Source organism: Canis lupus, chromosome 7, assembly GCF_003254725.2.
Source record: "Canis lupus dingo isolate Sandy chromosome 7, ASM325472v2, whole genome shotgun sequence".
Taxonomy (NCBI): Eukaryota; Metazoa; Chordata; class Mammalia; order Carnivora; family Canidae; genus Canis; species Canis lupus.
In genome coordinates this window covers 57,876,372-57,900,267 of record NC_064249.1, presented here as the reverse complement: position 1 = coordinate 57,900,267, position 23,896 = coordinate 57,876,372, and the positions used below count along the sequence as shown (strand labels likewise).

The 23,896-nt window shown below is 34.5% G+C and overlaps 1 protein-coding gene across 1 annotated transcript in view; it reads left to right on the top strand.

Moving 5' to 3' along the window:
• Positions 1–9,780: 9,780 nt before the first annotated feature.
• The window catches only part of DSG1 (desmoglein 1), a 35,209-nt gene continuing 21,093 nt past the window's right edge, over positions 9,781–23,896 (top strand). Inside the window, 7 exon segments of the mRNA XM_025429239.3 lie at positions 9,781–10,035; positions 10,565–10,758; positions 19,342–19,377; positions 19,644–19,734; positions 19,737–19,774; positions 21,004–21,159; positions 22,977–23,121. Coding sequence (XP_025285024.3) covers positions 10,711–10,758; positions 19,342–19,377; positions 19,644–19,734; positions 19,737–19,774; positions 21,004–21,159; positions 22,977–23,121 — 514 coding nt within the window. The 5' untranslated portion in view covers positions 9,781–10,035; positions 10,565–10,710.

Below are 23,896 nucleotides of genomic sequence, written 5' to 3'. Positions count from 1 at the left end.
TAATTTCTTGGCTAAGACGGTAGTAGAGTCTTAGCTGGATGGAGAGATGGAAGATGGAGAGAAAGGAAATAATTTGAGAGATACTTTAGATGTAAAATCAGTAAAACTTGGTGGTAAATTAGAAATGGAAGAATAAGAAGAAAAAGTTATTGATAATATCTCTTAGGCTTCTGTTTTGCACAACTAGATAGATGCTGGTCTTATTGCCTGGTCAAAGGGAAGGAACCCTGCAAACTGCTATAGCCACCGTGGAAAACACTGAGATCCCTCAAAAAAAAATTTAAAATAGAACTACTGTATGATGCAGTAATTGCACTACTGGTATTTCAACCCTGCCCCTCCAAAATAGAAAAATACTAATTCAAAAGGATATATGCACCCTTATGTTTATTCAGCATTATTTATAATAGCCAAATATGGAAGCAAACCCAAGTGTCCATCGATAGGTGAATGGATAAAGAGGTGGTATATATATATATGTATATATATGTGTGTATATATATATATACACATGCATATACATGTATATATATACATATACATGTATATATACATATATATATATACATACACACAATGGAATGTTATTCAGCCATAAAAAGTCATGAAATCTTGCTATTTACAACAACATGGATGGATCTAGAGTATAAAGCTAAGTGAAATAAGACAGTCAGAGAAAGATAAATGCTAGATGATTTCACTCACATGTGGAATTTTGGAAATAAAACAAAAGAACAAAGGGGATAAAAAAGAGACAAACCAAAAGTCAAACTCTTAACTACAGAAAACAGAGGGTTACCAGAGGGGAAGTAGGTGGTGGGATCAGTGAAATAGGTGAAGGGGATTAAGACTACACTTAATGAGCTGAGTAATATATCAAATTGTTGAATCACTATATTGTACATCTGAAACTAATATAATAATTATGTTAATAATTGGAATGAAAATAAGTCAAAACAAAAGCAAAGTGAAAGGACCATTTCTAAGAAGGAGAACATGAGTTTTCAACACTTTGATCTATATTTGAAATTTCTAAGAGGAAATGTCAAGTAGGCATTTGGATAAATGGCCTGAATAAATCCACCTGCAGAGTGTTATTTCATGAAACCAATCTAGGGGACGAGGATACAAAACCAAGCTTCAAAACAATGCATCAAATGGACGGTTGAAGAATATGCCTGCAAACAGGAAAGTAAGAGCCAGAGAGTTGGGAAATCAATCAAGAGACTGTTTGTGCTGTATTTTTCTCTTATCTTCAGGACGGTTCTGGAAATTACTCACTTTGAAATTCTTCCTGTGATTTAGATTACATGGGATTGAACCGGTTTGGCCACATCTTTAAAGCACCTTTTTGTATCTCTTTTGCAAACTCTTCTTCTTCCCCTTTACCAAGCAAACATAAACATGTAAGTTTTCTCTTCAGATATTTTCATGTCTTTCTCCTCACGTTCTAAGTGATTCTACCACTTACACAGTTTCATTGTTATCTTGAAACTGACAACTTTCACTTATATATCTCTAATCCTTGTTTCTCCATCTGTTTTTAAATGGACATTTAAGATTACCTCTCCTATTTCTAAAAGGTCAATTACAAAGCTTCAAATACCTTCACCTTTTATTATAAAATTAAAGGCTGCTAACAATAAAATATGGAAATGGATTTCCAATTTCTTTTCCAATAAGCAGTTTTTTGTGAACAATCCCAGAAAATTTCCATGCAGGTATAAAAATGTGTATATACAACATATATTTTTGCATAGTGTTCTACATCTTGGTTTTTCAATTTACTGTAATTTAGATCTCTTTTCATATTAGAATATTTAGATTTGTCTCATTTTTTAAAACTTCCACTTATAAATGTACCCTAATTCACTAAACAAATCATGCTCTGAGATATTTGAATTGTTACCAATTTTTCACTATTACAATAATGCAATGAATGTCCTTGTATGTGTATGTTTTATCAGTGTATCTGGGGCTAAATTCTGAGAATAACAATTGCTGCATAAAAGTGTATGTATAACTTTTTGTCAGTTATTGTCAAATTACTTTCCCAAAACATTCTACCAACTTGCCCTTTCACTTTCAGTCAAAAAGATGATTTCCTATTTTTCTGCTTCCCTCTCAACAATGGACATTAGATAATATTTTAGAGAATATGTTTTGTTCATCCGATTGGTGAAAGATCTTTACTTCTTGGTGTTGTTTTCTCATGTATATGTTCAATTCTGACTAAAGTTAAGTATCTTTTTTTGTTCCTGCCTATTAACTATTTTATGTTCTTTTAAGTGAAAGGCCTTTTTTTATCCTCTGCCTATTTTTCTTTTGGATTGCCAACTTTTTCTTGTTCAAAAGCTCATTATTATTATATATTTTATATACTGGAAACTGGACTTTGTTACACATGTAAAAAAATCTTTTTTTCTAGCTTTCTCTTTTTTTCTTTGCTTATGTATATTTGCTGTGTACATGTTTTCATTTTTATGTTACTAAAATTTATCATCCTTCAACTCTAAGGGTTCTGGATATAAATAGACATTCCCTGTTTCAAAGTATTTAAATTTTCTTCTCTGAATGCCTTCCTTTCAATTTAAATCTTTTCACCATCTAAATTTCTTGTATAAGGAATAGGTTAGTTTCATTCTAATAGTTACTTGCCTCAACCTGCCTCAACACTGTCAAATCTCAGTGATTTGAAAAGAATAACTGTTTCAGACTAGAGATCTTTTCATAATCCATACACTAAATCTAGTTTTGGAATCATTAGTCTATTTCATTGACATTTTTATTCATTTTCTGATTCCAGATTATGTTAATCATTGTAGCATTATGGTTAATACCTTAGCCTGGTTTGAGTTCACTCATTACTGTGCTTTTCATATACTAGAGTTTTAATTTCTATTTTCAGTTATTTTTTATCCCACATGAATATGAAGCCATTTTGTCAAATTCTACAAAAAAAGAATTTTGAGGTCTCCTTATCATATGCTGTCTTTCTGTAAAAAAACAAAATATGTTTTTCTATTGATTCATGTCTTCCTCATGTTCCTTAGGAAACCCTTAAAATTTTTATCACGCAGGTTCTATATATTTGTGCTCTGCTTCACGATGAGAGATAGTTTATGTTTACAGTTACTATTATAAACTATTATATTTCTCTTACTATATTCCCTGATAATTAGATTATTTATATTTCTTTCATTATAATCCCTGATATTTATTTAGATTACTGAATTTTATTAATTAGGTGTTCAGCCAACTTAATAAATTTTCAAGTTGTTTGCAGTAATTTTTTAACTGATTTTCTTGGAATTCTCATATAGGAAAATTTATTATCTGTGAGTAACCATAATTTTAAGTCATTTCCAATATTTTTACTTGACTATTCATTCCAGAAAATATTAAGTTATAACAGTGGGATCTTTTTCCTCAATTTAATAAAAATGTGTTTGTCATTTTGTCACTGAGTAGCATGATAGATTTTTGTATGATACACAACTTGTATCAAGCTACAGCCTGTTCTATTTCTTCATATTCATTCTTTCATTTAAAAAGAGATGATGAGAGACGTCTAGGTGGCTCAGCGGTTGAGCATCTGCCTTTGGCTCAGGGCGTGATCCCAGAGTCCCGGGATGGAGTCCCACATCAGGCTTCCTGTGTGGAGCCTGCTTCTCCCTCTGCCTATGTCTCTGCCTCTCTCTCTCTGACTTTCATAAATAAATAAAATCTTTTAAAAAATTAGAAATAAAACATTTAAAACGATGAATTAAATAAAGCTTTGTAAAGCATCTGTGGAAGTTATTTTTTTAATTTGAGCTACTACAATGGTAAGACATTGATCTACCTAACATTCCTAGACTGACTTCAACGAGTCATAATGATTTTAATGTTCTCCCTAAATCCATATGTCAACACACTATTTCAAATTTTAGCAATTATATTAATTAATGAGATTGTTCCCTTTGGTTGTGTAATTGTTCCTTTTTGTTTCTGTTGTCTTTGTCTAGTTTATTTTCAGAATCATATTTTTATAATCTGTCAATGAATAAACTTATAAATGAAAATCTCTTATTCCTATTTCCCTTGAACTTTTTGACTTGGAGCATGCTATGTTTTTTTTGTTTTGTTTTTTGTTTTTTGTTTTTACTTCATGAAAAAACATATGCATGACAATTATTGAATATTCATGACAAATATTCTCTGTGACATTTATTATTATTTTTTAAAATATTGCTTCAATTAAACTATATTTTGCCAACAATTTATAATGCTATTCCTACTTTTGTTTTGTATACACTGGTGGTAAAAATATTTAGAAAAAATAGATATTAAAAACATGATATTTCCTAGAGCTAAAATGCCCCAAATCAAAAAAATTTAATTGTTTTATAGAAAGTTCTTTATTTCTGATTTTCACTGCCATTGAATGTTCGTTCTGTGATTTAGAACAAAGACTCAAACATGATATCTAGTTTTAATGTCTCCTTAGTCTCCTTTAATCTGGTACAAACTGCCATTTTATTTTCTATATCATAACTGATATTTTTGAAGGATGCAGGACATTTTATTATAGGACATTCCCAAATTGATATTTTTCTAATTGTTTTCTCATTTAATGATTCAGGTTAAACATTCTGGGCAGGAACACTATATGGTTGACAACATATAGTTTTATAGCATCATCCAAGGAGGTATACATTGTCAGTTTGTCCCAATGCTTAGTTTGATCAGTTGGTGGGATGATATATTTTGAGATCATGTAAACACCTGCTATTACAACAAATCTTCGTTCAATAGTATTAAGACCCTTTGATGATCTTTACCTGAACCAGTTATTATTTTGCTGAGTTCACTATAAAAATTATCTAACTCTATTTTTTTTCCTTATATTTATTAGCTGGCAATCTTTCCTAAAGAAGAGCTTACTCTTCATCCCATTGCCATTATGAGGAATGCTATGGGCTCATGTATTCTTTTTTAATCAGTGTGTCAGAGCTCATTTGCATCATTATTCTTTTTGATGACTTATGCATCAAAGACACAAATTATGCTTATATAGCAGAAGTCTTGGTTATTAGGAGATATACACTATCATGATATATGCAACTTCTAAATTATTCAATATATATGAATACACAAATTATACATGTATTTGTAACATGAAGAGAGAGCTAATGTGGAAAAACATTAGCAAATTGTAAATTTGAATGAAGGTTTGAATTTTATTAGCAGAAGAGGAACAAAACAATACAAACAGATAAAATGTAAAAAACTTCTTAGTTCTTACACCAAAACTTCAGATTTCTTTTTATTCCATTGCACCTAATGTGAGAAGGAAGGAAGCATTTCCCTTTAGTCCCAGCACCTTATTCGTCCAGCCTCCATCCAATTGGCCAGCTGGTACTGTTTATTTTACTTTTGTCACACTTCTATCTCCTTTTTCCTTTCCCACTGAAACTACATTATTTCAAGGTCATCACTTAAACTATTATGGAGGCCTCCAAATTCATCTTTCTCCTTCTGGTGTCTCTTCTCTATCCATTCTAAAGGTTTCAGGACAAATTCCCAAAGCACATTGACTAGGTTCATACCTTGCTCAAAGCCCACAGTGGTTCTTTGTCTGTCATAGCATATCATCCAGATTCCTCAGCAGGGCACTTAAGGTCCTCTACATTCTGTTAACGCATCAACTCTGCTACCTCTCACAAATGGTAACATGTAGGTCCAGTTTGATTTTCCTTTCTATCCTGATAAATTCAAATTCATTTCTGCCTTCTTTCTCATCTACATCTCCATTTGTTGAGACTGTAGTCAACCTGAAAATTTCAAATTCTACCTCTTCCATGAAGAGTTCTCCAATTTCCTTAATATAGAAATTATTTCTCTTTTGTGGGGCTCATAAAACTCTATTAAGGCCTTCCTTACAGCACATACATCAATATAGCTTATCATAGAGACAAGCCTTATAATTCTTTTAGATCCAGTCAAGGTTACAGCCTTCTTAAAAACGGAAACTTTTATTACCTGTTTTTCTCTCTCCTGACAACTAGTACAGTCCCTATGAGGCCTCAAGAAACATTAGTGGAATTGAATTTTTAAAACTGTAGTCACCAATACTTTCTGAAAAAGACAAACTGCTCATAGACTATACCCACACCCCTAAATGGAAAATATCCTAGACAAATATCAATCAATATATTATTCTGAAACCTATTAGTATCATCATCATCAAAAGCAGGATCTTCAAAAATGAAAAGCAATGGCAGAAAATCTTAAGAAGGTGGAGAGTGACTGCATTGTGTTTTCACCAGAGACAATAAATAATCTGAAGACATAAATTTGCTGCTGACATTCCAATATAAAGACATTTTGATCTGGGAGGAAATATGAAGTTACTGTATTTTTTTTAAAGTATGACATAAGGAGAGCAATGTTTCAGAAACATTATCCTGGAAAATGAATCCAAAATGGATTAAAAGGGCAAGTGCTGAGGTACATTTAGAAGTGTGGCATAGCAATGCTGGGTGAAGAGAGCCTGGAAGGATCTATAGCAGAAGGAATGAAGACAGGCAATATTGAGATAAAAGAAGATAAAAATTTGAAAGCATAGATGAGTTGATTTAGGTAAACTACAAAGAAAAGAAGAAGCAATTCAGCATTTTAGAAATCAATTTTATTATATCATATAGGTGTAGTCTTTAATAATATAAGATTTCTCCAACATCACCTCCAACAAAACAGAGCTAAGGGTTCCCAACATACTGCATGATTACTTCTATTTAGCATGTTGATGGAAAATCTGTTGTCTTTCCCATCCAGCTAGCCTGGAGCTACATGAAGGCAAGGACCATGGTAAGTTCATCTTTACTACCTCAGTGCCTAGTATAGTCAAGGCATATAGTAGGCAAAAAAATAAAAATAAAAAATGTTCTGGAACTGAACTGATGGCAATTTACTATAAGTAAAAGGAAGGACTAAATTTGCACATGAAATCCAAACAGTACATAGAGGTGGGAGCTAATATACATAGGTGTGTGAGTAAAAAACGTCTTCCAGAAGGGAGTAGTAATTCTTCTATTATAGTATGTTTGCAGCTACAGAATAACCTCTGTAAGGGCAAAGTTTGAAATTATTCTGAATGTTCCACAACACCTAGCACAGCAATGAAAATGCAGTGGATGCTCATTTAGAATTATTTTTAATTTTTTTAAAGAAATAACAATAATAGATTAGTTTCTTTGACCACTCTTATTTAATCACAAAATATTTAAGCATTAAGATAGAGCCTGAGGTTCACAAAATAATTTGATATTTTTCCCTGTTCATGAATATTCTTTCTATAGAGAGGAAAGTACATTAAGATTTTGTGCTATTGGGCAGCCCGGGTGGCTTTGCAGTTTAGCGCTGCCTTCAGCCCAGGGCGTGATCCTGGAGACCTGGGATCGAGTCCCGTCCGGCTTCTTGCATGGAGCCTGCTTCTCCCTCTGCCTGTGTCTCTGCCTCTCTCTCTCTCTCTCTCTGTGTCTCTCATGAATAAATAAATAAAAATTAAAAAAAAAAAGATTTTGTGCTATCAAATTCTTATTTTAGAATTGACTAGAGAAAAATAAAATTAAGGTTTTCCTTAATCTGGTTTAAAAGGAAGGCAGAAGAGTTGGACCATAGATTATTCTAGTCAATTAAACAGTCTTTCTGAAAATATAAAACTAAAAATATATTTTGATTATAAAGTTGTACCTTTTCCTCAGTGGTTAATTGCTTTAATTTAAGTGGTTACTTTAAGTCATCATGATTTCTGTTCATACACTTTCAATATTTGTGGATTCTCCTAAGGTCAACTAATTTCCTAATGAATCATATTTTGTATTATGAATTATAATCTATTCACCTAGTGCAGAGGTCAGCAAACTTCTATGACCTTCTAGAGTTTGCAAGTGCCTTATAAGAGAGAGGAAAATCCCTTCCCAGGAGAGTTTTGATTCCTGTGAGAAAATGTTAGCTTATCAAGGGAATTCCAAAAAGAAAAAGATCACCCCAAATTCCATAAAATCTCTATGAAATGAGAACTGTTGGTATGTAGGTGGAGATATGCACGCCAACCGATGTTCAGATAGAAATGGGGTCCAGGGAGACCAGAAGCCAACTTGTGTAGCACAATTCTGTTACAGTGTGATATGAAATTACAAGTAAGATGGCTGGAGGAAATAATTGAGAAAATGTGAATACGCAAATGAGAGGGGTTTGTGCTGCCTGTGTTTAAAAGTATCTTAACTCGTTGGCATTGGGAAATAGGATCAGTAAGGAGTCAGGAAAAAGGAGCAGGCCAACTCACATAACAAGCGTACACAAAGAAAAGGGAATCAAAAGGCATTGACTGGAAACTCTGAAAGATAGAGTTCCCTCATTTGAGAAAAGGAATAGAGTAGATTTAACTAAAGGGAGTTGAATTTACAAGGAACAAAAGGAGTTACAGCTTAGAACAAGATAGAAGATAATAAAAATAATGATGCTCTCACCTCTCTGTACTATGCGATACGTTAACCACTGGCCACATGTGGTTGTTAAATTTAAATGAACTAAAATTAAATGAAGCTAAAAATTCAGTTCCTTGGTCATATAAAGCCACAGTTCATTTGCTCAGTAGCCATAGATGGTTAGTGGCTACTGGATAACACAGAGAACATTTCCATGTCTCAAGAAGTTCTCCTGGACAATGCTACTCTGAAGAAATTAAAATAGTAGGAAAGAGGAAAAGGCAGGGAAAGAAGTGAAAGAAAAGGAATGATGATCCGTAAACTCCCTTTCCCACTTATGCTCCATGTCACTAGTCCTCATGTGACAGTTAAGATAGTCGCCGCTCTACTACAGCAAGGTTCTGACACACCTCCTCTCCGAAGAGCTGCCTGACAAATGCAAGAGTCTAGGTGTTGGGACTCTTGGAGCAGGGCATTGAGTTAAGGGTGGAGCCAGGGTTGGGCTTGAGGAAAGACTATCCAATGCATGAAGAGGGCCTGTGCACAACCTAGTACCATGCCCAGAATTCCAGGTGGATAGAACATTCATGCCATGCAAAGCTGCAAGAGTAGATTCTTTCATCTCTGGTGCTCAGTGAGTCTTCAGCCATTCACGGTCATACAATCCTACTACTAATATATTGCTCAGACTAAGTCATAGGTCGATACTCACATTCTATCTTACTCTACTAAGAGAATTTTAGCCTGACCCTCTCCTTTCATTTCATTTACTCATATCAACCAATTCTTATAAGCATTCTTATTCACCAATACTACAAATGGACATCATAGCACCTTCTCTCTAAGCCCCATGAGGAAGAGCATAATATTTCAAATCACTGTTGAGTAACCTTTTTTGCCACACATCTGTTGTGAAATGACAGCAATTTGTAGAGGTTCTGACCCTCAGAGACACCCTCCCTTTCTGGGACATGGTTAGCATCTTTTTGACCATAATCTACATCTTATCAGATGGGTCTCTTGTTCCACACTGCCATCTCGAGACTTCCTGCCACTCACAATATTTATACCCGACATAGCTGGGTAAAGAGAGGGTAACCCAAGAACATTTGCAAATGCTGCCTTGTGAGAGTCACTCTTCGGAAAGCTCAGGGCTGCATTCAATCTCCCATTTGTGTGTGTGGGCAGCCATTTCTTCAGTGCATTACCCATGTTCTAATTGGCTCACTATCCAGATTCTTGGCTCTGTGCTTGGGACTCGTCATTGCCTTTTCACCCACCTCACCTGCACAGCAGCTTTCCGTGCTTCCATTAGCATTTCAGGCACTGATCTTCATTCGTAAAATGGCCAACAAGATTTTAATTGGTGGCTCTGACTTTTACTATTAATCTGGCTTAGATACTTTAAATTTTGTTTTACTACATTTGAAAAGGGTGAAGTCTTAAAGAGAGAAAAATAATAATTGGGGAGAGAAGATACTCAGAGAAAAAACAGAGGCTTCTCTGGATTCTGGCTGTCCACTTAAAGAGAACTGAGACTTATGCAGGGGACCTTATCATTGTAAGTAGCATAGTTTTGCTTGTTTGGATTAATTCTTTTTTAAAAAAAAGAACCCTCACTCTTAACATCAGCAAATTTTCTGGTTCTTTGATAATATCTTTAAAAAGTGACTGAATATTTTCTAACATCCACTGAAATGGAAAGCTTTTGATTTTTGATTAAGACCTGAGCGTCTGGTTATGAGTATGAACCGGATAATCTGTTTTGAATATCAGCCTCCAGACTATACTTGGGTTTTTAAGAATGAAGGAGCTTAAACTACCTGTAAATAGAGCATAGGGGGCAAAGTCCCTATCAATTGTATCACTCTCCATCCCTCTGATCATTTTAAATGCCTGACACTGAAAACCTTCATCAAAGGAGTGAATCTTCCAACCCCACAGAGAGCTGCCTTTCAGCTGGAAGAAGGGTGTGTCCTGAGCTTTTACCGGGAGCAATGATGATCTTGTCAAGCATTTCACGGAGACCAGCCCAAGTTTTTAGGGTGGGGATCTAGACTGGTTATACGTACCTTGTGCTCTTCTCCCAGAGAAGGCAGAAACACCTCAAAGCCTGCATGTAAGAACATCTACTGAGAAATTATTTTAATCAGACACCAGTTGATTGGGGGAAAGAAAAAAGAACAGAGAACAAACAAAACTCTCTTGGTCTTGGATGTAAGAGAACCCAGCTGCAATGGACTGGCACTTTTTAAGAACAGCCACAGTGCTGCTCATTTTTCTGGTAAGTGGATTCTGTTAGAAACCCTCATAATCATGCTCATTGTAAACAAGGGAGAACTTTTTAGAAAGTGTTATTTAGTATTATTTCTAACCTAAACCCATTAAAAGTTTATGTTAATGACATGGTGATTTTACGAACTAGATTTTTAAGTAGTGTTTCTCTCTTTAATTGAAGACTCGAGCATATTAACGCATCAGTGTTAACTCATCATATCACATCTCTGACACTGAAGTCAGTGCTAAGTCATGCTGGGAAAATACTAAATTTGGAAAAGTCTTATCACCACTTGATAGCATTTTGTTGTTCAAATTATTTTTTGCAGGTGGGCTCGTAAACTAACATCGCGGCTGTGTCCTGATCTTTACCCTAAACATTTTCTCATTCTCTGGGTATCTTTACTGGAAGATTCACTATAATTTTAAAGCATAAATATAGGATACATATAAATTTAAATCATTGCAGTTTGTGACTGGCCTCACAATCCAAATAATCTCATCAGTTCTATATGTGGTTGGTATCCATATCACTGATAGCAAAAGCCCCACACTGCTAAACTATGATTTTATTTAAAACAACATTTTTTAATCTCAAAAAACATGGCAGTATGGGAGATTTATAAATGATAAAATGATATAATAAGTGAAGGAATAGCTGTAATTAAGGAGTAAGTATAATTATTATGATACTGGTTCTTACTACTGGAAAGTAATGATCGTGATATAAAAGTTGTATATTTGATGTTTAGACAAATATAATGTGATGCTATATCACTGTCTCCCTTATACGTTATTAATTTTCTCTTTTTAGAGATAACTAAGATAACAGTAGGTGTCATATCAAATTTCATACAGGTTGGAGAATTTTAAATCATAGTCTTTCTCACAGGAAAGTTAATGTAATCCAAAGAGGCAAGTGCCAGATAAATCACCCTCCAATTTGGCAGGATGTAGTGCTGTGGTTCATATTTGTTTCTACTTGCTTAATTTTTGAACTGGATTGTTGGGTTTCTATAATAACAAGTTAGACCTTTGAATCAAAGTATGCTGGTTAGTTTGAATTCAGTTTATTAAGTAAGAGAGGTAATACCAGTGGATTTGTTACAGATAAGCATCAATAAGCTGGTAGTTTTTCTTCCAAACTGGCTTCAAAGACCAGCCCTGGATCATGAACTTTTTAAATGGATCTTTAGGATCAGTTAATATCATAATTTGGGATGTGGTAGGGATTAACAAGCACTATACCCTATGTTATTTGAGCATAGGGACAGCTGTATATCGCAAGGTAATTAAATACTTTTATTTTTAATTTCATATAAAGCTGATCCATTAAGGCCTATTCTAGTTTCAGTTGATTAGAGTTTATTCATATGCTTCGTGCTTTCATTAAATGTATAAAATATCTCATTTCTTTATTTTTATGATTATTTCTAATTAATTACATCCTATGAAATTCCTTTAAACACTGTCAAATTAGTCATTCTTCATAAAATGTATCATTTTATCAAAATCATGTATTCTCGTTGACCTTTCTTTGTAGAAAAGCTTTCTGGACATTTACACTTTATTTTCTAAGTTTGGATAGTTTTGGTTTTTTGGTTTGTGGATTGTTTCCTTATTGCCATATTTTACTTTGGAATCAATCATAAGTTTCTCCTCCATCTTATGAAAATTATCTCTCTCAAATAAATAAATAAAATATTTTAAAAAATAAAATAAAATATTTTCCCCTGAAAATTAACTACCACTATAGTGGTAAACTCTTCCACTTGCCTTTCTGCTAGCCTCACCATGAAGATTTGCTTTTACAAAAAAAAAAAAAAAAAAAAAGTCTTTATTCTTCTCTGCTGAAAGTCTATAATAAGTGAAAATCTACATTAGGGAGCATACTTGGACATACTTGGACAATTTTTAAAACCTTTAAGACATTTAAACTGGTCATATCTTTAATGCAAATCCATTTGAGAGCTGAGCAGCCATCTATTTACATGTACGTCATGTAATCGGTTTAATATACCTGAAAGTTTAGGCTTTGTTCAGATTAGTGAGTTAGATCAAGGAGAATAAAGCTGAAAGATCTGTTCTTAAAACAAGCAAGCTGGTCACAGGACTACTCCGTTATTTAGACAAGCCTCCTAGAAAGACAAGAGCTTACACCTGTTATAACACTGCAAGCCAAAGAAATGTTACTGGACCCTCATTTATTTTTCTTTCTTTTTCTGTAGCTGCTAAATTAGCGTATTGAAAAGGGAGGATGTGGAATGCATTCGAGACCACAGAACAATGTCACTGAGGTAGCATACCCAAGAAATCTCTGTGAACGGTTGTAACAATGAGATAATGTATGGCAGGGCCCCACTGTAGGAAAGCAAAATAGATGCAGTATAATTTTTTTTATGCAGTAGAATTTCTATAGTTCTAATGATTTCTGAAAATTATTCGCAACTTTGCCAGATTCAATTAGTCACCACACATCAGTACAAACTCAAGGTGTCTTTTTATAGAAAGGCAAACTTCTGCAGCTTATACCCAAGAACAAATAAATCTATCTTTACTGATTTCCAAGAATATCATGCTCTTGCATGGTTAATACTTGCCTTCAAAAGAAAACCTCTAAACAAAAGAAAGAAAGAACACCTCTGGCCAGCTGATAAACCAGCTCCACAATTTCACTTAACTGAAATAAATTAGGATAGAAGCAGGAGTTTCCAAAGTATTTCTCAGCGTGCAGGTTAAAATACACAGAAAAAATACATACTTCATTACATAGTTCATCAACTTACTTGAACCAGACATTTTAAATTTCCATAATTGTGTTCATTGATGCTTAAAGCAAGAGAAGGGCTAACAAACTAGTACAGACCAAACAGAAAAAGGGAGGATTCTTTATGTTTTCTTTTGCACATAGTATAGTGATGCTAATTATAGACAACAGTATGTCAGTAAAATATTTTATAGAAAATGAAGATATTTTTGCTCACCTGTTCGATAAAATTTACAACTTGTGTTTTTTTAGCTTTATTTATTTATTCATGAGAGACACAGAGAGAGAGAGGCAGAGACATAGGCAGAGAGAGAAGCAGTCTCCTTGCAGGGAGCCTGAGGTGAGACATGATCCCAGATCCCGGGATCACGACCTGAGTCTAAGGCAGGCACCCAACCACTGAGCCATCCAGGCATCCCAAAATTTATAATTTGTATTTCAGGAAAACCATTTCCATTTCATAGTGTTCTTAAAAGCTTTATTATTTCACTGCAGATATAGGATCAGCATCTTCTTGCACCTTTGTAAAAACAGGAACTACAAATTTCCCATCATTTAATTGGTTGCCACAGAGTAAAACATTTTGCCACGCCCAACTTAGGTAACAGAAAAACCAAAAGCATTGAGAGATGCTGTCTCAATAAATTTGAAGGCCTGGCCCCTAAGGGACAAGGTTCACCTTTTTAACAAGGCTGATGAATGTAGAAAAGAAAACACTCTTGTCTATACCCAGAGCACATAATTTCTGGTAACTCTTTCTCCACTATACATTCACCAAGGACATCGGTGCCGAGTATCCCATTTCCTAACAGGTATTGCCTAAGGAATAAGCAGAACGCATGCTCAGCATTGCAGTTACTTATTATGCTTCTGTCAATGAGGGAACGCCCTACAGAGTGCTGGGACATGCCACTCTTGGTGGTTTGCTTGCCCTGCGAATTCCTTTAAAGGACTTAGGCAGGTCGAAGTAGTTTTAATGCCATTGGCTACTGATCTATATTTTCAATTGGTCCATGAGAATAGGGTGCAGCCTTTTACACTTGGCTAATGAAAAACTGCATCTCTACAAATTAATGGCTGCCGGTGGCTCATAAAACTACTTGACTGTAAGTTATTTGAGGGCAGATTCTGTGTCTGATTCATTTTTGTATCCTTTGTAGTGCCTCGCACCAGGGCAAGACTGCTCACTAGATGTTTAATCACACAAAGTAGGGGCATCAGAAGGCAATTTGGGGATAGTTTATATTTCTCTCCCCCTACACATTCCAAAAAGTGATCAAGAAATTAAACATAGAAATAATAAGGTTGAATTTCCCTAACACTTATTTTTATGGTGTTTTATTACATTTACTTTACATTTCATCTAAGGTTTGCCACAGTATTTTTTAGGGCTTAAGCCCTTTCATCCAGCCTTGAAGCCACTTAATATACATTCAATACATATTTTTGTCAAATAAATAAATAAACCAATAGCAAATAAGAAAACTCAACTTATCAAGGTATATCAACTCCAAACTGATAGTAATACAAAGACAAAACAGGAGTTTTTTAAAAAGAAGCAAATTATTATATTTTGGCTCTGTCTCAAGTTCATCCTTATGATGTAAAATACAGTTATCAAATATGTCAGCATTTGATGCTTAACAACTGGCAAGTGGCTATGGAAGACCATCTCCCAATTATTATATACAAGAGGTTTGCCTCATAGAAATTACTTATTACTTTCAAGACCATTTTATTGTTTGCAAAGAAATGTAAACCTCAGTATCAAAAGAGAAAAAATGACCTAAAAATGAGTTTAATTAGAGAACCATTGAAATTAGCATGCAATTTAGTGTCCTGTGGATTTTTTTTTTTAATATATGTGGATTGGCTCTTTAAATAGAAATGAAGGAAGGACATTGAGGATGCACTTCAAGTGAATTATATTCACTACTTTCTTAGAATGTTTGAATTAGAAAGGGCTTTAGTCTCATAAGTAGCCAATGAAACAGAGGCACAGAGGGACACACCCAGTAGACAAGAGAGATGAGATATGCTCAGCTTAATAATGCCTGTATTCATTTTTAAGTGAATCTCCATCATAAGCCTCCATAGTACCTATTTCCAACTCATTTAGGAATCCAAACTGCTCCCCTGATTATACTTACTCTACAGATAAGGTCTAGATCAATCAGATGATGTCCTTCAACTACCTCTTACAGTCTACTGATTTTAACCTCCATCCTTCTTCTCTTCCTTACCCTCTCTCCTTTCTTTCTGCCAATTCTCTCCTGCTCTGTTACACTCCTACCAAGTACTTTCTTTTTGAACCTCTCTTTCAAATAAAAATCTCCTACTTTTTTCTTTCTTCACCTTCAAAAATCCACATGTCCCTCTCCCAGAGTATTTCCTTGGATGCCATATCTCATTTTACCATCCCGTCTCTGTTTCCTTTTGTAGTCCAATTTCCTGGAAAAGAAGCCATCTTTATATCCCCTTCCCCTCCCGTTTATTCCTCAATCCCTTTCAGTCAAGAAGGACCCATTCCATCAAACTGAAAGGATACTTCTGGAGGTCACACAAAACCTCGGGATTCATTCCACTCCAGGATTTTAAGTCATCTGACACATGTTCACATCCCATATCTCTTTCAGTTCTCCCTTCCTTTGACATCTGGAACATTGCATTATATTTTCTTCCCACTTTGGCCACTTCTTTTCTCTTTTTCTTTTTGCTTGTTTCTGTTGCTGTTCCCTATTCTATAAATGTAGGAATTCCCCTTGTTTCATGCTCGGCCAGAGGCTGTTTCTTTGTTGTATTCCCTACTTTAGGGTCTTCAAATTCTCCCATGATTTAAACTGTCCAACCTGAGCAGATCATATGAGATCTGAACATTGTTCATGGTGCTGATACATATTTCAAATTGCTAAGCACCTTCACCTGGCCATTTCTCTAGCATCTCAAAGTCCATGTGTTCTAATCTGCTACATTCTGCTACTGCCTTGCGCCTCACCTCTTAGTTTGAAACTGCCATCACTTGAGATTCTTCTTTCTCCTGACTCCCATGTCCTATTTGTTCTCAAGTCCCATCCATTTCAATTGTGTGGAATTTCTGCCTTGATCTTCCCTGTCTGTTACCACTGTCACACTGTCACAGCTTCTGTTCCTCCCTGCCTCATCTCTGGTCTGTTTTGATGTGGAACACTCAACTACTTGTGGCCTATAATCCTGCCTCTTTCTACCACCTGTGGACAGAATAATCTTTTAAACCCACAAGTTTACCATGCCTTTTCCATGATCAAATAACTGATATTTTCCTACTGCACACAGGGATTATGTGTTAGAATTGGAAAGTAACTTTATATAATGTATTCTCCCTCTCATTTTACAAATGAGAAAACTAAGGCTTAGAGAACTTAAGAATTACATTGAAAGCTTTCTGACTCTACAAAGCACTATTTTTATCTCATTATTTTGCCTTTGAAAGTCCAAGAGTGACTTTGTTTCATCGCTTATTCTAGACTCTGAGCAAAACAATAAGGCTATGTCAACACAACATATTTTTAAGCAGACTTGGCAGTTTCTTAATTACTAATTCAATTGGGACCCTGACACTATGGTGAAACTTACTTGGTCTTCTGCCTAAATTGCCTCTCATGGGAAAAAGAATGACCCAGCTTCATAAAGTTGGAAGGTTTATTAGTCACCAGGCATAGTTCTCCAAAACAAACAGTAGGCTCTGACACTTCAGTGTGGAAGGGAAGTGCAAGACAGAGAACACATGCCTACATAACTCTGTAGCTATGAAGAAATGGCTTCCAAATAGACAAATAAGGTATCCCTACACCCCCGTTCCATATCCACAAGTGGGAGAGAGATAGAGTTCTCATGAGTCCACAGGTAGCATGAAGTAACATCATCTTAATTCTGTACCTGAGAGGGACTCAACAATAACATTTGAGTTACTTATCTAAACCATTTGAACCATCTACTTCTTTTCCCCCTGGAATCACTATTGTTGTTGTTGTTGTTATATATGGACATTCCTGTTAGGCTAACATGAGATGAGATTAAAATCAGAATGTTTTGAATTCTCAAAGTTGTATTGTCAATTTTCCATAGTATAGCTTATTTAATAATTTAGTTGGAATAGGCTATCTTGCATTTTATTGTAAAACCCATATCACAAGCACAAATTTAGGCTGAATTGTATTGGATGATATTTAGCCATAAATTTGTATCCCAAACTCAATTTCCTCATCTGTAAAATGGAGATAATGAAATTATAGTATTGACCACCTGTATTTGTGAAGATTGAAGGCATGGATTTCTCTAAACACACTATCTAGTAATTAGTCACTATTCAGTGCATTGTAACAGTGATAATAATAATCAACATTAAATATATACCATAAGAATATAATTCCTATAAAAAAATCTCTTCACACTACTCTCATTAACCAAAAAATAGGTATTTTCCTGAATTATCAATTATAACAATTTTTGAAAAATATGCACTTGGAAACCAAAATTTTATTTTTATCTAATGGTGAGATTGAAATTATAAAAAGTAACTTACTCTATCTTGAAGTTTCTATTATTAGTATTTTTAAAATGCAAGCTTCAATTTCTTCTATCAGTGATGCAGATGAAGTCTAATTGTGATAATAAATTCATACGTTGCAGTTCTGAAAAAATTCAACTAGAAGTTGAAAATTTCTTAATTAGAGAGAAATAAAAACCAAGGATTTACATTATCTTTAATGACTTGAAGTGCAAGTTAAAACTTAATAAATGCAAATTAACCTTTACATCTACACCTAATTTTTAGATAGGTATTTTACTCTGTCTTAAGTATACTGACATTTTAAACTTAATATATAAAATCCATCTTTTTAGAAATGCTTTTGGGTTTTAGAGAAAAGTAATTTAAATTATCCTGATCTTTCACTACAAATCATATGTAAAGATCAAGATCAAGCTGAAATAAGGCAGAGCTCTACTTGAGTAGTAGCTCATTTGTTGAACAGGGAAAGTGTTTAATGCTGGAGAAGAGATTGCTAGAAGTTGCTTACCCACTAATTTGTCCCTACATGCCTACAATTTCTTCTCCTTGCTATGGAAGGATGCATTTATATCTTTTTTTTTTTTTTTTTTTTTTTTTTTTTTTTTTTAGGGCTAGCATAAAACATCAAACAGGAACTCATTTTTATAAAAGAAATCATTTGCGTGTTAGAACTTTTTATTCTCATATTTCAAAGCAAATCTATCATCTTAAGATTTTCAAAATACTAGAAAATCTCCCATTTAGAATTAGAATATGAAGGAGCAAATACTCTGAAACCTGTCAGATACTTTCAGTTCTATATGCTTTCTTTACTCTACTTTTTTTTTTCTATTTCCATCTATGGCTATTCAGATCCTGAAACTATAGTCAAAAGCTTAAGTATCTTAACTTACTGTTGAATATTACAGAATAGCATCAGAATAGCTCCTTAAGTGCAAGATTTATGAAGAAAGCCTAAATTTCCAACCCTCACTCCTCTTGCGTTCAATGTCTTAGGTCATATGATAATACATATCTGTGTAGGCGAAGAATGAAAGAGGTTAAAAAATAAAAGTAATTAAAAAGACAGGCATAACTGAAAAGTAAAGACAAAAAGAAAAGGAATCTATAACATCATCATTATACCTGGGAGATAAGCTAGATCCATCTCTATCTGGACTGATAAAATAATTCTAATGACTCACAAGATTTATTTGATTTTTAAATGATTGGATAACATGAATTGTAAAGCACTTAATGAAAATTAACTGTTGCGATTATTTTGTATTTTATAGGTGGTGGTGGAAATTAACAGTGAATTTCGAATCCAGGTAATACACAGCAAATCTATTTTTTTCCAAATTAGAAATAAGGAAAATAGTTTGGAAGTAACAACACATTTTCAAAGAAAATTCATCCTAATAAGTAAAAAATGAAGGTTATGCTAAAATTAATAGATTATCAAAGTTACCAATTTTCCTAATTGAACATCCTCTCTTTCTAATATTACAATTACCCTCTTCTCCAAAAACTTCAGTGGCATGTGAATTATGAATAAAAGTTAATAGATACTACTACTTTATCATGCCTATTCAAGGTAAGAGATTACAACACTAAAAATGGCACCATCAAGTGGCATTCAATCAGGAGGCAAAAACGTGAATGGATCAAGTTCGCTGCAGCCTGTCGTGAGGTGAAGACAATTCAAAGAGGAACCCAATCGCCAAAGTAAGTATCAACACCAAAGCATAAAATCAAAAATCAGAATGGATGGGGTTAAGTTTCAAAAGAGCCTATCTTTTAAATATTTTATAAATATAACTCACTGAGAATTTATCATACAAAACAGAAGTATAGTCACTCATAGTATGAAAACTGAAGCCATTAAAAAGATAAATTAAGAAATTTAGGCACTGGGTTAAACAGTTAAACATTGACAGTGCCTCATTGGTAAAATAAGTATACATGATCATAATTTATCCCCAATTCTAGGTAGAAAAATACAGTGATTTAAATAATGAATTTAACACTTAGCACACTCAGAGGGAGTATTTAAATGTGTATTCTTTCTGCCTTGATCTATTAGAATTGAATTTCTACTTTTGGCTTTTTTTAAGTAAGAATTCACAATGTACCCTGTTTCATACTCCCTTTCATTTCCCTTTGTTTTCCTTTGTATAAATACACACACACACACTCACAAATATATCCCCACACACAGATTCACACACAGATACATATACATACATAGACACATATACAATATACGCAAACATTCAGACAGATATACACTCTCCAGTTAGATATGCTTAGAGTCATACAACATTGCATTTCAAAGAATGCAATGAATCCAGCTTCAATAAGCCATTTATTTGGGCGAAATTTCCTTATTTTCTGATAATACATCTTCCCCATTTTCAGAATTAAGGGCTTCTACACAGAGTCAGATAAGTCTTGTCACCTACATAAAACTACTTAAAATTTTCTTCTAAAACTACATTTTTAAAATTGTTTGGATCAAGAGATCAAAGTTATATAAAGACAACACTGGTAAACTGGAATTACCTACTCTAGTGCCAGTGCTAGCACAAAGCCTGAAAATAATATGATCAATTATAAATGTGGAAAGAAAGAATGAATAAATGAATGAATGGATGGATGATGACTACCTTGTCCTGGGTTTATTAAAGTGGTATGTTATTTTTTTCTTATTTGGTATAAATAGAAATTGAGTTTCTTTTATTAGATTGCTTGCTATTATGGAAAATACTAGAGTTGAAACTAGAAAAATAACTATTTCCAGCATTTCCCAAAAGATAACAGGTACTGACATTCTACAGTTCTCAAGAAAGATAGGCATGTTTATCAAACATCATGTTGATAAACATCAAATGTTTATCAAACCTAGCACTTTTTATTTGTTCTCTGTAATATTTTCACCTGTGCTTTCTCTGCAGATTCATTCAGATTGTGCTGCAAACCAGCAAGTTACATACCGCATCTCTGGAGTAGGAATTGATCAGCCACCTTATGGAATCTTCATCATCAATCAAAAAACTGGTGAAATTAATATTACATCCATAGTTGATCGAGAGATCACCCCTTTTTTCATTGTGAGTTGGCTCCACACCAATATATGTGTTAAGCCTTAAATTATTTTTAGAATATTTTAAGCTCAGATCATATTTGATTTGATTTCAGGAATCCCAATATAATTTTTGGTTGTCTCAATTCATGAGCATCTTATGACCCAACAGAAACAAATAGATTAAGAGAAATGTCTTGCTGAAATGCCTTAGCAAAAAATGTTAGCTTCTGGTTTGTCCCCAGTGGCAAACTAGAATATTTTTTTTGGAAGGGCAGGGACCTAACTCTTACTTCTTTTTCTTTAATTCAGCTGAGAATATTGTTTCTCTTTAACTCCGTTGTCAAGTGATGATTTTTGAGCTACTATGGGAGGCTCTTCTGAGTAAACATACTTTATTATAAATTCACATTGCTCCAGCTCACCTGAGCTAGAAGGTGCTTTGGAAAAACTCCCATTCATCCTTAATTTAATCACACATCCATTCTGGACAGTGGCTGTGACATAGCTGCAAACCCACAACCTCATTAGCACTTAAAGCAGCTGACCTGATGATCAACTTCGTTAAAAGTCTGAGGCCTTCCATTACACACTCCCACAATTTTCTCTCCCCCGGTTCAGAAATATTCTGCATTAAATCCAAAAACAGGATTCATTTCCTACTTCTTCCCACAGTTTATCCTCAAGAAATTTCCATTGTTCCATAATTACCTGTTTCTTCAAGCACCTTATTCTACCAATTTTATTTTTCGTCTCTCTTATGCTTGTTCCTTGGCTGCTTCCATTTCCATTTATCATCATGGTCGACACTTGTTAATATTTAGAAAAAAAGGAAATACAGAAAACCCTTCTTGATCTTGTAGGCTCTTCAATGAAAACCTCACCCACCCATCTCCCCCAGACACCTTCAAATAGTAAGGGATGCTTGTGCTTTGTGTCATTACTGCTTACTGTGTATTCCTTAGGCTGCTTTAATTCCTTAGTCTTCTATTCCAAACCTATATTCCTGTCTTATTTCTGACAATGTTTGCCCACAAACTCTCTAGGTCAGCATGTCAACCTATTAGCTTTTCTCGAAGCACAAGGCATTTCTATAGTACAAGTAAAACAGCATACATTATACTTACATACCCTTCATATAGAAGTAATAATAACAACAGCAATAATAATACAAACACCCACAAAGTTACCACCTAGCTAATGAATACTACCTTTCTTTGAGCCCCCCCATGTGACTCTCCTTTACCCCATCCTCAAAGCCAATAGCCGCTACTCCTAATTTCAACAATGCATTTTCACTACTCTGCTTCTTTCCTCACATAAATCCCTTTTCTTGGAACATCTTGTCAAATCCCAGCTCCACTTTTTGGAATTCTCTCTCAAGATCTTTCTCATTCATTACATCCTCCTATTCTTTAAGTAACTTATCATGTTACCTTTTCTCAAATGGTATTTTGAGTTTGTATTTGCCTCCCCTTATTGATCATAGGTACTGCTTGTACCTACAGTCTAGTAGGAAATAATATGTCTTACTTTTTTTGGTTACCCTCAGTGCCTAGTATAGTATCCAAACAAAGTAAGAACTTAATAAATATCTGTTACAGGATGCCTGGGCGACTCAGTGGTTGAGTGTCTGCCTTTGGCTCAGGGTATGATCCTGGGGTCCTGAGATCGAATCCCACATCAGGCTCCCCACAGGGAGCCTGTTTCTCCCTCTGCCTGTCATCTCTGCCTCTCTCTCTCTGTTTCTCATGAATAAATAAAATCTTTAAAAAATAAAAAATAATAAAAATAAATAAATAAACATCTGTTGCACCAAATAATTATTCTTATCTTCTCTCCTAGATCTATTGCCGGGCTCTGAATTCACTGGGTCAAGATTTAGAGAGGCCTCTTGAGCTCAGAGTCAGGGTTCTGGATATAAATGACAATCCTCCAGTATTTTCTATGTCTACTTTCGTAGGACAAATAGAAGAAAATTCTAATGCAAGTAAGTAATCCATTTTATTAAGTAAACAAGAATACATTGACTTCCAGATCACTCTTCACAGCCAGGCAATGAGATACCAAACTAAGAAGGTACTACTTCATCATGAATGTAAGAGACTAAGTACAGAAAACCATCCAGAACAGAAAGTCATTCTCAGTCTCCATAACAGCTTTCCCTTCAACTGTGGCAGCAGCTCCAGTTTGGCATACCCAAGGAGCAACTACAAAGAAATAAGAAGGGTTTTTTCATGTAACTCATACATCAGCTTTTTTTTAGATTCCTAAGGAGAAATCCCAAAATACTTTGTACAGTGGTGGCAGGGGCACTGGGAGGAGATTTAGCCTCCTAATCTGGCTGCTCTGAAGGGCAATTTCAACCATTTCTGTTCATACTGCCTTTTTTATTATTATTATTCATTTGAGAGAGAGAGAAAGAGCCCGAGAGCACGAGTGACAGTGAGAAGAGAGGCAAAGGCAGAGAATTTTCAAGCAGACTCCCACTGAGTGTAGAACCCTATATGTGGCTCGATCCCAGAACCCAAGAGATCATGACCTGGCAAAAATCAAGAGCCAGACCAGATGCCCAACTGACTGAGCCACCCAGGCACCCCCCCCAACCTTTTTTTTTTAAACCTATTTTAAAGTCATTAGTAGAAATCATTTCCAGATGATCTAGCTTTTGACCAAAATCTTCAAGATAAACACTAAACAAGCATCATTTTCCCTTTTTATATAAGATGAAATAAATACAGGTCTTGCTTACTTTTTACTCAAGT